The sequence below is a fragment of the Eleginops maclovinus genome, chromosome 22 (assembly GCF_036324505.1).
Source record: "Eleginops maclovinus isolate JMC-PN-2008 ecotype Puerto Natales chromosome 22, JC_Emac_rtc_rv5, whole genome shotgun sequence".
Classification (NCBI taxonomy): Eukaryota; Metazoa; Chordata; class Actinopteri; order Perciformes; family Eleginopidae; genus Eleginops; species Eleginops maclovinus.
The window spans coordinates 3895203-3911656 of record NC_086370.1 but is presented as its reverse complement, the minus strand read 5'-3'; the positions used below and the strand labels follow the sequence as shown (position 1 = coordinate 3911656).

At 39.5% G+C, this 16454-nt stretch overlaps 1 protein-coding gene across 1 annotated transcript in view; it reads left to right on the top strand.

Moving 5' to 3' along the window:
- LOC134858944 (cilia- and flagella-associated protein 46) overlaps window positions 1–15240 on the top strand; it is a 99559-nt gene extending 84319 nt beyond the window's left edge. Inside the window, 9 exon segments of the mRNA XM_063875186.1 lie at window positions 784–863; window positions 1206–1266; window positions 2056–2088; window positions 3260–3362; window positions 3478–3590; window positions 11584–11665; window positions 12708–12844; window positions 13109–13207; window positions 15024–15240. Of these exon segments, the coding sequence (XP_063731256.1) occupies window positions 784–863; window positions 1206–1266; window positions 2056–2088; window positions 3260–3362; window positions 3478–3590; window positions 11584–11665; window positions 12708–12844; window positions 13109–13207; window positions 15024–15139 (824 nt within the window). The 3' untranslated portion in view covers window positions 15140–15240.
- Window positions 15241–16454: the final 1214 nt, after the last annotated feature.

Below are 16454 nucleotides of genomic sequence, written 5' to 3'. Positions count from 1 at the left end.
GAAAGGAAACTGAAAGGTCTGAGGAGTTTGCCTTGAGCGTGGTGTTAAAGGTTGACATCGGTGTGCGTTTCTGTATTAACTCCCACGCTGAAAGGCTTCCCCCTGGCCCTCTCTTTAGAAAGGTCAGGAAAGGATTTAGATAGCTAGCGATGTTGGTCACAAAATGACCCACAGAGCTCTTTGCTGCATGATTACATGTTTGAGCTAAACCCAACCTCTCTGGAACATACATTGTCCTCTGTATTCCTTCTTCTCAATATTCTACATCATTCTAAACGTACCAGAAGCCACACAAAGTTTTAACCACTGCTTGCTAGGGAAACCTTTTCCTTGAACGTAAACACCCCTCCCCCACCCACCATAATAAATGGATTCTAACATGTATATTTAACCTAATTTCAGTCTGATCCCAACACAGCATTTCCATACCCAAGCCCAGGATCTGCTTAAAAGAGTGTGAGGAATACAACATTTATAAAGCTGAAAATTGTAGGGACAAGCTACAGTGATAAAAGCAAAGGGAAATAAAGCATTTTGGGTTTGTGGTTCATAAGAAAAAAGGGAACCAATCTAATTAGGTAGGTAAATAAATCAATGCTTTCTCAATCGCTTTCATTCGCAGAGGGAAATATATGTTGCCGCCATGAGGAAACTTTTACAGTTCTTTGGTTACCAATAAATGTGTTTGACTTTGCAGATACTGAGAAGGTTTCCCTTCCAAATGCCTTGCGATCTACCCTGCAGACAAGTGTACGTATTAATTCTGCTTCCTGTCTGTGGCAGTTGAAAGTGACAACAAAAAGGAGACCAAAGGTGGCAAGGGAACGAAGGGGAAGGCAGATCAAAGCCAAGCCATCAAAGTGGTGAGTTCAGTAAATTAATCTGTGGCTGCCAGATACTGACAGCAATATAGCTTTAACCTGCTGTCAGCATCTGCAATTATTTAACTTCCTCCCGCTTCCTTTTAAGTGTGCTTTTTCAATCAATTACATAATGTGTGTTCTTGAACATCCTATTGCTGCTGTGATTTATCCTCTGCCATGCACTACTTCTGTTTTTTCCACCAACCCCTTCCTGTTTAATCCATCTTCTGTGTAAAATCCACGTTGACATTGACATTTGTGTATGTCTGATACTATGTATACATTCTATGTGTGTTACTGTTCTGTATTTCAGAGGCAATAACTTTGCATTTATGTTTCCAGATTCCTGTGAACCGTGTGCTGCCTCCAAACACCTTTCCAGTGGACATGCGTCATTTGAAATGTATCTTTTTAAAATAATATTCTTCATATTTCAGTTTTTTCTTAAAAGGTATAGATGAGAGTTACACCTACGTCACTTCCTGGCGAAATTCTGGCCCAGCCCACTTTCTGTGGAAAACGTTTGCTGCAGCGTTGTTTTTGATCAACAAGAAGCCCAATTATGATGGTCCGACAGGCAAACTATTAAAAAATATCAATGGAGATCGATGATCTGCGTCGATTTAAATCAATTGTAACACTTAAGGCACCTCCGGGCGAAATGACGGCCCCGCCCACTTTACTGCCCAAAAATCCTGCATTAGAGTGAAGCGGAAAATAATATTTTCTTTATGTCTTAAAGCTGCTGAGTCATATATTGCACCTCAAACATCAATTTAATCAAGAGTTACAGTTTCTATACTTCCTTTTCAAAAAAAAATGACAGTAAAAGAAAGGATGTAATTCAGAAATCACAGTTTCAGTGTCAGCCTGCTGCCTCCCACTCGTCCACCGGCAGACCCACTGGACATCATTTCCCTATTGATTTAAATGAAACCATAAAATCTCCATTGACATTTTTTTAGAGTTTGCCTGTCCCACCATCATAACTGCGCTTCTTGTAGATAAAAGGAAGCGCGGTTATCTTCATTTTTGATGTCATTGCCGAAAGTTTCAGAATCTGTATTGACCGCCATTCAAATGACAGCAAATGTTTTCCCCCAAAAGTGGGCGGGGCTGTTTCTGTAGAAGTGATACTCTCATCCATAGGATGTTTTTTTCACAGAGGATTTTTCTTAACATTCTTTGACAGATATTGTTGACCATCACAATGAAGGCACCTTTGGTAAGTAAAGGACTCATTAATATAGTTTGAGAATGCACATTACAAACCTTGAATGACATATTTACAGGATAAAAACCAGTGTAAACATAAACTGTATCCTGGTAAATCCCTCAGAGTGGAAATTCCCTTCACTATGACAGGTCTAATTTCAAATCAGAAGGTTTATTTCATCTCACTTGTTCAAGATTTTTTTACTGTATTTTTTAATAGTTACAGAGGGTATGCAAATAATAATTTAAAAACAGAGGAGGAAGACACATTTTAATAGCTGCCTTAAGCAGTTTTTCAGACGGACAGAGTCAAAGACAGTTGTACGTGTTATTATCATTCTCATGTGGATCTCTGCAAAGCACACTAAAGCGGGTGTATTTAAGTTGACATGTTGTTACCCTTTATAAGAGGATTTTTCCTCGTCAAATATGTATTGGGGGGAAATAGGTTGGGGAAGATTCACACAGTCTGTCACTATATTTAACACGATGGTTGGGAGGGTAACTTAAAAAATGTAATCGGTTGCTTTTACTAGTTACCTGTAAAAACAGTAACGTGATCTAAGTATGAAAATATAAATGGAATATAACCTGATTACTTTCTCTTATTTTGGATTTTCTCAATATCAAATGCTATGCAGTAACAGAAATATCAATAAGATGATCTTTACTTCTTTCTACTTTTTACAACAAAACAATGAGACCCAAGAAAAGAAGAAACCAAGTTAGGCCTACAGAACAGTGCAGCTAACAAAGAAAACAATAACATCTGATCCTTTTACAACAAACACCATGTGCTATGTTTAGCTTTTTTGTAACACTGTAATCCCAATGTTTTACAAATGTCACAGTAATCAGATTGTGTCTTTTTTTTTGTAACTATTAGGCAATCGTTACCTTTTTTTGTGTCCTGTAATCCCATTACACGTTATCCGTTACTGCCCATGCCTGTTTACTACATTATACCTCTAAACAGGCATAGTGACAAATAATACATCGGTGAGATTCAGGAGACTGAGGCTTTGAAAAATAAAGGGGGTCAGTGGGCGCATGGACCCTGATATAGGCATCACATCTAAGGATGTCATTATGAAGGATCATTGGAAAGGTTGTGTGTGTATTCCTCACCCATTCTCCCCATCCGTTTAAGGATTCATAATATGCTGTTCTCTCTGGCACAGAAGGGACCAGCTTAAGCAGGGGGATGAAGGAGATTTTGGAAACCCACAGCCAGCATTGCACCCATCTTTGGGAGGGCTTCATGGGAAGCACAGGAACACCCAGGTTAGAATTCAAGTCAGCATGTTAGGGTCTTTGCACTGAGATCAAACTGTATGTGTCACACTGCAACACACCTAATCATTTGTGCAGCACTAACCCCTCTGCCATATGCATTAAGTCTCTCCGAGGTGGAGCAGCTGCTGTGCGGATGCAGCGCCTTCATTTATCTGGGGATGGAGCGCTTCCTGGCAAACATTCCACCTGGCAAACTGACAGCACTGAATCTGTGTGGTACTGTACACCCATACACAATTGGATATTTGAATGAATGTATGCTGTTTTTATTATGTTAGATGCCAGAATGAACATGAATACTATTGTTTATTCATACTTAAACACAACAATATGCCATTTCTGCCACTGGGGTTGTCTTTTTTAAATAACAAAAGGGGCTTGGTATCTGGCCTGCGAACACAAATGTATCGCGTGAAATACAATAATAAGCTGTGAGTAATCACGATCCATCAATTTATCGCAAGTTTAAAATAATAGTACCTTAGTATTGAGCTACAATATCGACAAAGCCCCGCAGGCCGCTATGATTCACAAGGCATACGCTTGTACGCTTGAAATTTTTGCTGCTATCATACTGCCAGCATTATCTGCAAAATGCCTTTGCTCCGTCCTCATCACACCTAAAGGTTCAGTGGATCACATGTCCCTTACGTCTTACTGATGTCCAGTGGTTTCGAGTCAGTACTGTACATAATAATGAATAATAATAAAGCTTTATTTATATAGCACTTTTCGTGCAGCCCAAAGTGCTTTACAAAATGTCACAAATCACAAGTTAAAAACTAACAATAAACCTTCACAATTATAATAAAGGGTGAGCTTTTAAAAGACCAACTTAACAGGAAAGGTTGCAATTTAAACGGATAAATAAATAATATAAGACCTATAGATGAATAAAACAATATAATAGTAGGTCAATAATAAAGACTAAAAGGCCATTTGAAGGGGGGTGTAGCTAATAAAAAGCTCATCTAAAAACATGTGTCTTTAGCTGTCGTTTGAAAATGTCCATGTGGCATGTACTGTCTGCTTTCTTTGCCTTTTTCACTGCCGTGAGATTTGTGGTAAAAATCTGCACTGATAATGGGAGAAGGTTTGGGTCTAACTCATTTATTAATGTGTGAAATAAAATATATATATATATTGATCGCGTGCATTCAAATATATTCTTTAAAAAAATAATCCAAGAGGTGTATTGTGAAAAATGTGGCTTATATCTGGAAAGATATTGGTACAGCTTCCTCGAAGACAACTACTTCGGTCAGGCATGCAGAAACTGGATATGATTAAATCAGAATCAACAGACGTTTTAAAGCAGAAATATTAAATATTATACCTTCAATAGCAATCACCTGGGAAACTAAACAAAATAAACAATCATAATATGCCCATTACTAACCTGCATTGACTGTTAATGACACCACCCCACAGCCTGTTTTCGGGCCACAGCAGATTTCCATGAGGGTTGTCAATAAAAGATAGAAAAGAAGAAAAGCAAAGACTGAGGTCCCATCCATTACCGCTACCACTGCATAAACGCCTTGCAAACTACTAAATAAAATGATCAATAAAGTCACCATCCCAACTAAAAGACAAATAATAACAACATCTCTAGCATCTGTGTTTCGTAATGTTCCAGATTTAACAACATGGTACCGTTTTTTGGGTTTGTATAAACCCCTCTAAATGATTACTCAGACATAAATATAGGTGGCAAACTACTGTAATAACTGAAGGACTGACTTTTGGAGCAGAGCTGTTTGTGGATTATGTAAGCAATAAATGGAGCATCAGGCCTAATCTCTTCAAACCCATCAATCTTCCTCCCCTTTGTGGGTAAATATAGAAATATCCCCATTCTGCTGTGAGAAATCAACAAGGTTTTACTGTCAGATCGTGCTATAACATTACTACAACACCGCTCACTCAGTGGCTGTAAAACATCGCATTACTAACTGAAACTAATGAGGACTGCTCAGGAGAACTGTTCATTTCAGTCACTGTAAGGTCTTTTATTATGTTTGCTCCAATACAAAAAACAGCAGTGACCCGTTGCTCCATTTTAGAATGAAATTAAATAAAATATGTTTTAAAGATATTATATTATATCAACATAAAAGGTAAGGTTGTACAATATAAAATAGAATACAAATATTATCAAAACATAAATTAAAGAAAATGTGCACCTAAGTTCATCTGTATGTATTTAAAGACATATATTTATTTTATCCCATCAATCGTTTTGTCTCAGGTAGGCTAATCAATCATTTTAGAGAAATTAAACTAACTTTTTTTTTTCCTCTGCGTGATTTTCAAAGAACCTTTGGCCGTTTTAATTTATTTATAGTAGGGGGACAAAACGATTCCAGACCGACCACCTCTCCCCTTTTTAATTTATTAGAGAAGGCCTTTTCCTTTGTAGTACTGTTTAAATAAATAATAACCGCGATAAAGAAACTTGAACTTCTTCACATCTTCAAAGATATTTCACGAGACCGCTTCTTCCGTGTTTCAGCAGCATACAGAGGTGGTCTGAGTGTGTGTGGACTTGAGAGTGATTGACAGAGTGTCAGGTTGCCCTTACACATTGCCCCAGGCCAGACATATGTGCCTCCCTCCAGCCTGGCGCTACTGCTGCTAACTATAGTGTGATTGACACCAAGGTCTGAATTCCAGCTGTTACTTCACAACAAGCACGACCCATCACAGTTAATTGGCCATCAGGATATGATAAGCCGAACATAAGATGGCAGATTTGGGTTTCTCAGAAAAATAATGTCACCCAGCACCATCTGCATATCTTATCTGGGAATTGTGTTAATTTGCCATCACTGCATTTGTATGCGTTTTATACATCCCCTTTTCCAAGTGTATCGAAGAACTGTGAAGGTAAGTAGAAGACCCTCGCTAGAGCCAGAGATTGTTGGTCTGTTTTGGGTTACTGTAGAAACATGGCAGTGATGGCCATGGATGTGTAAAAAGAACTGGATGCAGCACCGGAGCGGGGGCCCTGTTAATTCCTGAAAGTTGCTCAGTGGCATGCATGAAGCCAAAAATTGACTGACTCTTGAGAAGAAAAATACCTCTGTCTGGGCCCTTAGAGCCTAAGCGTCTTTCTTAGGCCCCAACTACAATCTGCTCCGTCATTGGAACGCCACCTCTGGTTTCGGCTAAAGACAAATGATGGAAAATTACTTTGGATTTGGATCTTCATTTATTCAAAACGATGCTTATTTACAGACGTATCTTTCCAATGTAAGGCATTGAGGAAAAGTCTTACATGGCCCAAATGATGTCAGAGGCCGACCCATAAATTGTAGTACCACCGTTTGGCCACTAAGAAAATATACTTCAACGATTAGCCAACTTCCTGGGGCCTTAAACCAGAGGTGATTTCTCTAAGACTGCAAGGGAAGCTTAGCTTCCCCTAAAATGTCAAAAATTAAATGGTCAAATATGTACTGTTGTGTTAACATTTCACTGACTACAAATGCGTTAGAATACGTTCATCTCGAAGATGAGTTCTTTCAGACTCAGCTACTTATCACAGGTCGACTGACTCGATTTTGTTAACTTCTCATACATTCCCGTAATGTCAATGCATTTGCCCGTAGAAGCCGAGCGTCCATCCGCTTCAATGAGACTGCATGGAACAGTTTTTTTCATTGCCTCAAAACTCGATGGTCATTGGATAAATGCCACGATTTGGTCCCGCCCCCGGACGCTCAGCGTCTCTGGGGTGGATGGAGCAGTGGGCTGGCCTCGGCTAGCCTGGACGCTGGGCTTCTGCATGATGATTTGAGGATCAGTCGAAAGGCTGAATCACTTTTTGATTGACAGCTAATTTGAGATACACGTCACTTCAGCATTTGGGAGCTCAGTCCCATCACGGATTTTGAAGTCAAAAGACCAACTGCAACCCATTACTTGATATTTGCTTGGCGAAATTGCTTGACCATTTCCATTGTTCAGTTCTTACACTGTAAGTAAAACACAAACATCGTATTTCCTTGTTTCAGTTTAACATAATTCCCACATTTCCTTGTTCGAGTTTAATATTGTTTCGTTAGTTCGTTCATTCATCCATACTGTTGGCTAGGCCGGAGTGAACTAGCCAGCTAGTAAGGTGCACACGATGGCAGACCATGCTAATATTGTCGACCTGATTTTGGCGAAGACATTTGAGTCTTCCTTACGAGGAGAAAGTTAGAATTAAACAGCAGGGCAGATCAACACCTAAGATTGATTTGGTGCAAAAAGTAGGGAAAAGTAACAGCTCTTTTCAGCTCTCCTGGTATGACAAAGTTAGCTGGCTGACTGGAAGTGCTGTGACAAAGAAAGTGTACTGTTGGCTATGTCTCTTGAGGAAACCATCTCAGGGATGTGTTGTCTGGTCAAAATTGGGTTTTGGGGATCTGTCTAACTATGACAGGGCATATAAAAGGCATGAAAAGAGCAATGAACGTGTGAGTGCATGTGCAAGGTTAAGTTGCCTGAGCAGGGTCAGGGTTGAACATGGCCTCAATGAAGGTGCTCGCATTCAAGTTGCAAAACTTAATGAGGCAGTCAAACAAAACAGGGCCTTCCTAAACCGCCTTATTGATGTGACTTCCTTGCTTGGCTGGCAGGAGCTATCATTTAGGGGGCATGATGAGAGTAGTGCATCATCCAACAAGGGGAATTACAGGGAGTACAGAAACATTATCTAAATAATCTAGCTGTGTTTTCTGGTATGTCTCATTCCATCCAAAATGACTTGATCTCTGCTCTTGCAGCCACTCTTTCTGATGAGATCAGAGATGGAATTCAGTCTGCTCCCTTTGGATGGCAAGTGGATGAAACAACTGATATTGCTTGCCGTGCCCTACTCTGAACAATTCAGTACAATTTTGGTACAATTCAGGAGCGCTTTATGGGTTTTTTATGTTTCTGGGGGGCGAGATGCTCAGTCTGTTTTTGAAGTATTAAATGGAAACAGGGCTACAATTTTAGGGATAAACCTGTGGCACAGATACACAATGGGGCTGCTGTCATGGCTTCAGCCCTCAATGGTCTGCAGGCCGAAGTGAAGGCAATTGCACCCAGTGCAATGTGTGTGCATTGCTATGCACACACACTTAATCTGGTGCTGTCACAAGGGGCTAAATGCTTGTCTGAGTGCAGAATATTTTTTGCGTCACTCTCTGGGTTTGCCACATTTTTCTCCAAATCCACAAAGAGGACACATTTTCTTGAGTCTGCAGGCTGTACAAGGTTGCCCAGAAACCATCCTACTGGATGGAATTTCACATCACGGATAGTGAACACTGTGGCAAAGAACTATGATGGCCTCCGGCAGACTTCTGATAACATCATTGCAGATAAGACAATGGATGATGACACATTGGATTGTGCCAAAGGTTTTGTCATGAAACTGGAGGATTTTGAGTTTGTGTTCATGTTATACACATAAACAAATCTTCTCAGAGTCTGATGTGGTCTTTGATATCGCCCAGCAGACGGCAATGGACGTTCTGTACTGCAAGAAAAGAATTGAGTCTCTTCTTGCTTTTGTCAAAGAGAAGAGCTCAGAGGGGGATCCCCAGGAGCGCTACAGAAATCTGTAATGGGCCATCCTTGATAATCTCATGGAGCAAATTCCTCAGCGTTTTTTAAATTTGGAAAGTTTGCGCTTCTTAGAATGAGTCAATCCAGGGAAGTTTGATGAGATGAGCGAAGTTTTTCCAGAGGAGGCATTCCAGAGTGTCATGGAAAGTTTTCAAGTCCTGTATTCAAATCAGGAAATGCCCCATTTGCAAATGCAATGCCCCAGCTGTACAAACTGTTATCATTCGTGGCAACAATTGGAGTTACATCTGCGGGTGTAGAAAGGAGCTTCTCCTGTTTAAAAAGGCTTAAATCTTACATCTGCAACACAATGGGCCAAGACTGTCTAAGCAGCCTAGCTCTGCTGGCCATTGAGAGGACACTGGTCAAGTCCCTGGAAAAGACGCTTACTTGGTACAACAGGGTCACAGACCATTTTGTTGAAAAGCAACGGAGGGCAGAATTTAGGTATAAATAAATTGACAACTTTTATGATGTAGGCCAACAATGAGCTTCCCCTCTTTGAAAGACCAGCCGCCGCCACTGCCTTAAACATAGCAGACACTCTGGAAGAGGACATCAAAGGTTCATTTTAAGCCAAAATGTTTTAGTTGCAGGTTTAGGACTGGGAGATATATTGAATATACTTGATGTTTTGTGGCTTGTCATGTGTGGGTTGTAGTAAAAACATTTGAGTACAAATGCCCTTCTAAGCGGCCAGCATTAGACCCGCAGACGCAGCCTCCTTGGCACGAGTGTTTGTGGTGTATCAGGTGTGTATTTTTATATCTGAAGGAAGGGAGGGAACAAGTAAAGAGACTGGAGAGAGGAAAAGGAGTCAAGCAAAAATCAAGTGTGTTCATGCTAAGGTTGGAAACAGTAATGGAAGATATCAAAAGATAGTCAAACTAGCCACCACCAAATATTACAGCAACAGCATTTAAGAACAGACTTTCCAAAAAAAGAGACCCTCCAGAAACTTGCATTGTTAAATTGATTTGAATATTTCAAACAAAATCAATTTAGAGTTTAATAAAGGAGGACTTTGGCTCTGTTGTGACAATGATTGGATGACTGACATCTTAGTAGACTGCTGATGTGGCCCCAGGCAGCTCAGTAGCGAAGGGGGGGCAGCCTACAATGTGTTGCCACGGACACAATATGATTCTAAGTGTAAAAGAAGTGAACTAAAATAGCTGCAAGGCACTGCCCAGCATCACTGCAGCAGAGAATAAAGTAAGATGACCTCACTGACACACACCTGGTGTCTGACCAGTCCTCTCACACCTACAGGTCTAGTCCAAGAGCTGGTACAGTGATAGCCTGTTTTGTGTATGAACAGATAAACTGACCGTTATAGTAACAGGATTGGTGGGTTTGGGAGTCCTGCTAATAGCATCTGATTGCCACTTAACAGCAGGTGTTTTCAGTGCTTCCCAATGTGTGAAGTGCTGTAGAATTCTGATGGAGGCTTATGGCTTTAACGTTACTGTTTAGTTTATATATAGTAACATACAATACTGTTTTTTTTTATAGAAGAAGTGTGTTGCTTCTATCTTCAACCTCAAAGTACTTAAAGGAAATTATGAATTTACTATACCTTACTTTCATAGTAGATTTACTATTTAGTCCCTCAGCTTTTCACACCTCTGCTCCATGATGTATGTTTTGAATAGAAAAGGCTTTTAATAGAGGGATTGTTCTGTTATTCTCAAGTGGCTTGGCTTTATACTTAGCAAATATTAAAATAGAATCAGGATTTTAACTATTACACAGAATGCTAAGGAGGACGCTCAGATTATGGAACTACAGTATGTGCAGTCATATCAATCTGCAGAGGAATCCGCTCAATTTAACTTCAACTGTGGACATTCATTCTCATCTATCGTCATTTTCTTATTTTCCCTTTCATATTTGTGGAGAGCACGAAACTTTGGATTCATGATGTTTGAACTCTCCCCAGTAAAGAACAGATAAAGAGTGCAAAAGAGAGAAAGAGGATTAGACACAGTGAGTTGGACGTCACAGAAATCCACAGAAGAACACAGACAGGAAGTAAATAGTAACGGGAACAGCAGAAAGAGGCCGACAGGAAGCAAACACTAAAGGGAACCGCAGAACAAGACAGTTCCAGCCGTTGGTACGGAGTAGATTGGACTATTTTCTTTTAGCAGAAGCATTACAATCCTTTTTAAATCAATACAATAATGTTCTATCAGTATTGTGAGTGAACTCGTTGCAGCCGTGAGTCGGGATCCTGCTCATCCTGTCGGTATTCTTATTTATTGTTTAACGTCCGACTCGCTGCACATCCTCCCCATCTTTATTATTCAAAGCACTTTTTAGCAACTGTGTACTTCACCTTACTCTTCTTCACACTTCAATCTGCCCAGCTTGATACTGGCCTTCAACTCCTACTGTATGGCTTGACTCATTGTGTTCAGATGGAGCTGAAGAAAGGGAACATTGTTTACACAGACAAATGAAATCCATTTCTGTCCGCTCTGTGACTCTGTTTGCTTTTTAACTTTGGTGTCAACAGTTCTTTATGTACAGTATGTCTTCTAGAGTTCTTCTCTTTATCCTGTTGCCAGATAATGATGCTGATGTTTCCTGTCCTCAGAGTGCCGTATGGCTCTTCTCTTTGACCTGGTTCAGAACAATGCCAGTGTTCTCCGCCAATCCAGCCTTGATATGCACAAGAGGTAACAACGTAAATCATTTGAAAAAGCACAAAAGTATTGTCAATCTTCTTCTTTTTCAAAGCTGCACTAGAATAGAGCTTCATCCTGGCATCAGTTAAAGAATATGCCACAAACAGTTAGTGTAGCATTCATTTAATGAGATGATTATTAGCTCATTTGGCACTCAAACAAAATCAAAAGCTATACTGTCCTCTGTCTGTGCTGCTGTAACCTGTTGCTATCTTGTTGTTTTTCAAAGGTTTTTATTTTATATTTGGTTTATTCGGCATTTCCTCTATCAGGAACCTCTATGTTGCACATTTTCAAGGATTTTATTAACGTACATTTTTGTTTGTATAATTGGATTAAAGGGGCGACTTTGGAAGATCCCTCCAGGCATTACTGGCCCATTTATAGTAATCTTTATAAATCTGCGATGTCCCTTTAAAATAAACTAATGAAGACATTTGTAGAATTAATTTGTAATAAACTTTCTTAAAGTTTTTCAAAAGATCATCTTACAATAGTGTAACAACAACGTTTGTGTCTTTGTCTCTTTATACGTATATCAGCTGAACAAACGAACACACATTTAAAAAGTGTATTTTGGGATGTGAATCAAACCAGAATTAGTCATTTTAGATTAATATTGAATATTCTATCTTCAATAGCGATCAAAAGCAAACACCCCAGTTATTTATTCTCACCTAAACATAAAGCATAATCATGATACGTCCGTTCTGAACGTGCATTTACTGTTAATGACACCCCTCTACTGGCTCTTAGCAGAACACATCAAGTATCTCTAATGTCCATTAGAGTCATCAATTTAAAAAAATGATTCATGATTTAAATTAAGACTATTCAAGCGTTCATACTAACAAGTGAATCTAGCTAAAATAAAATCTAGTATGATATTCAGAATATGTTTAAAATATGCCAGTTGTCGTTTAGATAAGATAACACATTTGTCAGCATTAAACAGATGTATATTGTTTATCAGTTTTTGGTAGGTAACTACAAACTCCCTGACACATGACTGTAATGTTTGTCCCCTCTCCAGTGCACGACAGTTGGACCTGGAGAAGCCCCTGCAGACTGCCCTGCTGCTGAGTGTGGGTGGAGTTGGCTCCATTGTGCTAAACCAGTGGCACAGCAGCCTCCAACAGAACACACACAATCTGGCCGATGTACTAGAGAGTATGTTTTGCATTTGCCTTTAAGTAACTATCACCCTAATACATTGCAAGTTAGCCTCTTTAAACATTTACTTTATGTCTGTAGGGCTTTTCATGACTTACAGTTATATATAGTGTGTGTGTGTGTGTGTGTGTGTGTGTGTGTGTGTGTGTGTGTGTGTGTGTGTGTGTGTGTGTGTGTGTGTGTGTGTGTGTGTGTGTGTGTGTGTGTGTGTGTGTGTGTGTGTGTGTGTGTGTGTGTGTGTGTGTGTGTGCGCGCGTGCAGATCTGCTGAGGGTCAGACAGACATCTGGCCAGAGCATCCAGGCCTTGAGGAGAGGGGAGCGTTCAGAGACAGCACAGCACAAGGTTACAGGATCATTTGGTACTGTATTTCCTACTCATAACATCATTCAACCTATTTACTGTAAACACACCGAAGTCCATGTCTGTTTTATAATTTACACACACCTTCACATTCTCTGTATGTGAGGCTGTGGGTCCTTTGCTTTCCAAAAAGAGCACAGCTAATGCATTAGGATGGCAATCATATTGAAATATAAAGCTTCAATCAGGCTTTATGACTACGCGTTCAACTGTATTAAAACAATGTCCCTGTGACTTGTAGAGAAGAGTCCTATGGATGCTCTTGATTTGTTTAAACTAAAGGGTTCACTGATAGCTTATTATAAATAATGACTGTCTATACCTAAACACGCCCGGACAATTTACCGTAGAGAGGGCTCTTAATATACCAAAAATAAAGATAACAGTGTTATTTGAGAAAGGAAATGGTGATATCATTCAAAGTACACACATACAAATATTTCACTCTTTATTTTGAGTGCAATTAAATAACAAAAAAAGCAGCAAAAACAAAGAAGCCTTTTTATGCATTTTGAATTTCCCTTTCCTGTATTGTGTTATTTAGGCTTTTGTGCCTCTAGACCGCATTGTATATTCATATACACATACACATAATAAAAAGAATAACATAATAATAAAGTAACAATAAAATAAGATTATTAAAACACAAAAGACACAGTTCAGTTTAAAGCTACAGTAAATTAAAAAGGCGGGTCTTGAATTTGCTCTTGAAAATGTGAACGCTCACTGCTGACCAGGTCCTCTGCGAGGCTGGTCCGTAATAATGAAATTACGCATCACTGTGGTTTGTTTTCAGTTGGGTATAATTAAAAAGCCAGTACCAGAAGACCTTAGGGTTCTAGAGGACTCGTAGGTTAAAAGCAAATCCGATAAATAGCTAGGCCGAAGACCATTAAAAGAATGTTCAAATTGATTTTGTAGCTCACAGGGAGTCAGTGCAGTGACTTTAAAATAAGGGCAATGTGTGCTCTCTTTCTGGTCCTTATTAAAACATGTGCAGCTGAGCTTTGCAGCAGTTGTAGTGGTGTAATATTATTTTCGAGTGGACCACAAAGTGGAGCATTGCAGTAATTCTACATGTTATAAAAGTGTGCATTAGTGTCTCTGTACTGGCCTGAGAGAGAAATGGTCAAACTTTAAGATGATAAACCTCTCTTTTTGTTAAATGTCTGATATATGGCTCAAAGTTGAGCTCCGAGTCTAAGATTACCCCTAGGTTCGAAATTTGTAGGCAAGGTTTTATTTTTAGTTAATGAAGTGTTGAACACAGTTTCTCTCAGAACCAATAATTAGGGGCTCAGTTTTGTCCTCTTGAGCTGAAATGCTCAGCCATCCAATGCTTTATATCTAAAATACAGTTAAAAAGGGCATAAAATGGTCCAAAGTCATCAGGAGACACGGCAATAAAGAGTTATGTGTCATCAGCATAACTATTGAAACTCATGTCGTGATTCCTGAGGACCTTTCCAAGTGGAAACATGTAAAGATTAAAAAGTGTAGGACCTAAAATTGAGCCTTGGGGCACACCAGTCAGTGTTAATAACAGTATATTGAGACACTAGTTCATAACTAGTCATGTGCATCCATAAGTCATGTATTATTAATAATAGAGTTGCACTGTGTGGCTTCAAAAGTGAAGTCATAAAGATTAATGCACTACCTTTCAGCCGAAAGCACTCAAGATTGTGTCTCCACAAAAATGTATAACCAAAGGTGAAAGTCTAACAGAATCATTCACAGTATCTGTCCTGCACAGCTGGATGTCAGTATAACCCTCAGATATTGTTATTGATTTATTTGACTTTCCTCTGCAGATCCAGCTCTCCTCGCTGACTCAAAGGAAGAGGATGATGTTCACCAGCAATTAACTCTCACACCATCAGCCTTCAACTGCATTCTATATGGATTACCTAACCTCATAGTCTCGTAATATACTCTACATGCTCGCTTGTATTTCACAGTTCAAGTTGATACATGCCACATGGCTTTGCAATAGTACTGAATGCAAACACACTAAGCCAGTGTCGTATGAAGGGGTTAGAAATGTCATTAAATATGATCTATTATTCTTTGTATTATACTGACTTTACACTTTTTTTTAATACTGTTGATATCGCACAAGCACACGCAAGTTATGCAACATGCCCGACTCTGTAAAATGAGGCGACAGCTCATGGAGAGGGTAGCTTACGGAGATTCACCCCGAACACGTCTTGTATTATTAAAATAGCAACGTTACCGCTCTAGCCGTCCTGACAAGTTGTACCTTTGGGATCTGAGCCTGGCAGAAAACACTGAATCTAATGTTTAGAGTGTACACCCACCACAGTCCCCATGCATGTTTCATTGATGCTGGTACTTAGACATCACAAAATTAAACGTGAGAAATGAATACATGTTAAGTTACTACTCGCAGCAGCCTTACTATAGCAGACGAGGAATGGAAGATGAAATGGATAGGCAGGTATGCTTTCAGTGCAGTGAACGAGCTTCAGCTATGACTGATGCCCCCACAATAGAAAGTGCACTCAATGTGTCACACTGCGCGACCATGTTCTTTTTCATTTGCTTGTATTAAGATATTGCAGTTCACACTCAACCCTTACAAACCTGAGGTTATAAAGGAAATCCTGTTTATTGGAAATAAATGAAATCTAATATTTGAGAGTGGAAATCATTAAGACCATTTCCATGCTTTGTTCCTCAACATATTTGGATACGTAAATGAACTTAAATTCAGTCCAGTTTTCACATGAAAGAGTGGAAGAATGGAGAGATTTTGTTAAGCTTTGGTAAGCAAATTCTCGTCTGATTGTCACTCACAAACCCACTACTGTAGAAGCGAGAGCAAGACACCTGAAAGCAGTTGGTTAGCTTAGTTTAGCCTTGCGTAAAGCAGGAAACTGGGGATAAAGACTGGCTTAGATCTGCATACTTTTCAGGGCATAGGACCTGAACCTGACCGAAGGCACTTGGGGAAGTCCTGAGCAACTCAATTCAGATTAAGAGGAAATGCAGAAAAATAACCAAACCAATGCATTTAGAAGCATAAACCAAAATAAGTGTTGCATCTTTACAGAAAAAAAACACCTAAGCGATTAATATTCTATATTTAAATATGTCCTTAATCACTGCAGTGGCTGACCAGTCAAAAATATAAGCGCTTTTCAGACGTGTCTTTATAGGATTATCGGAAAGCTGCAAGCCACAGAAAGGCTTACACATTAGGTATATGTTTTCAACCC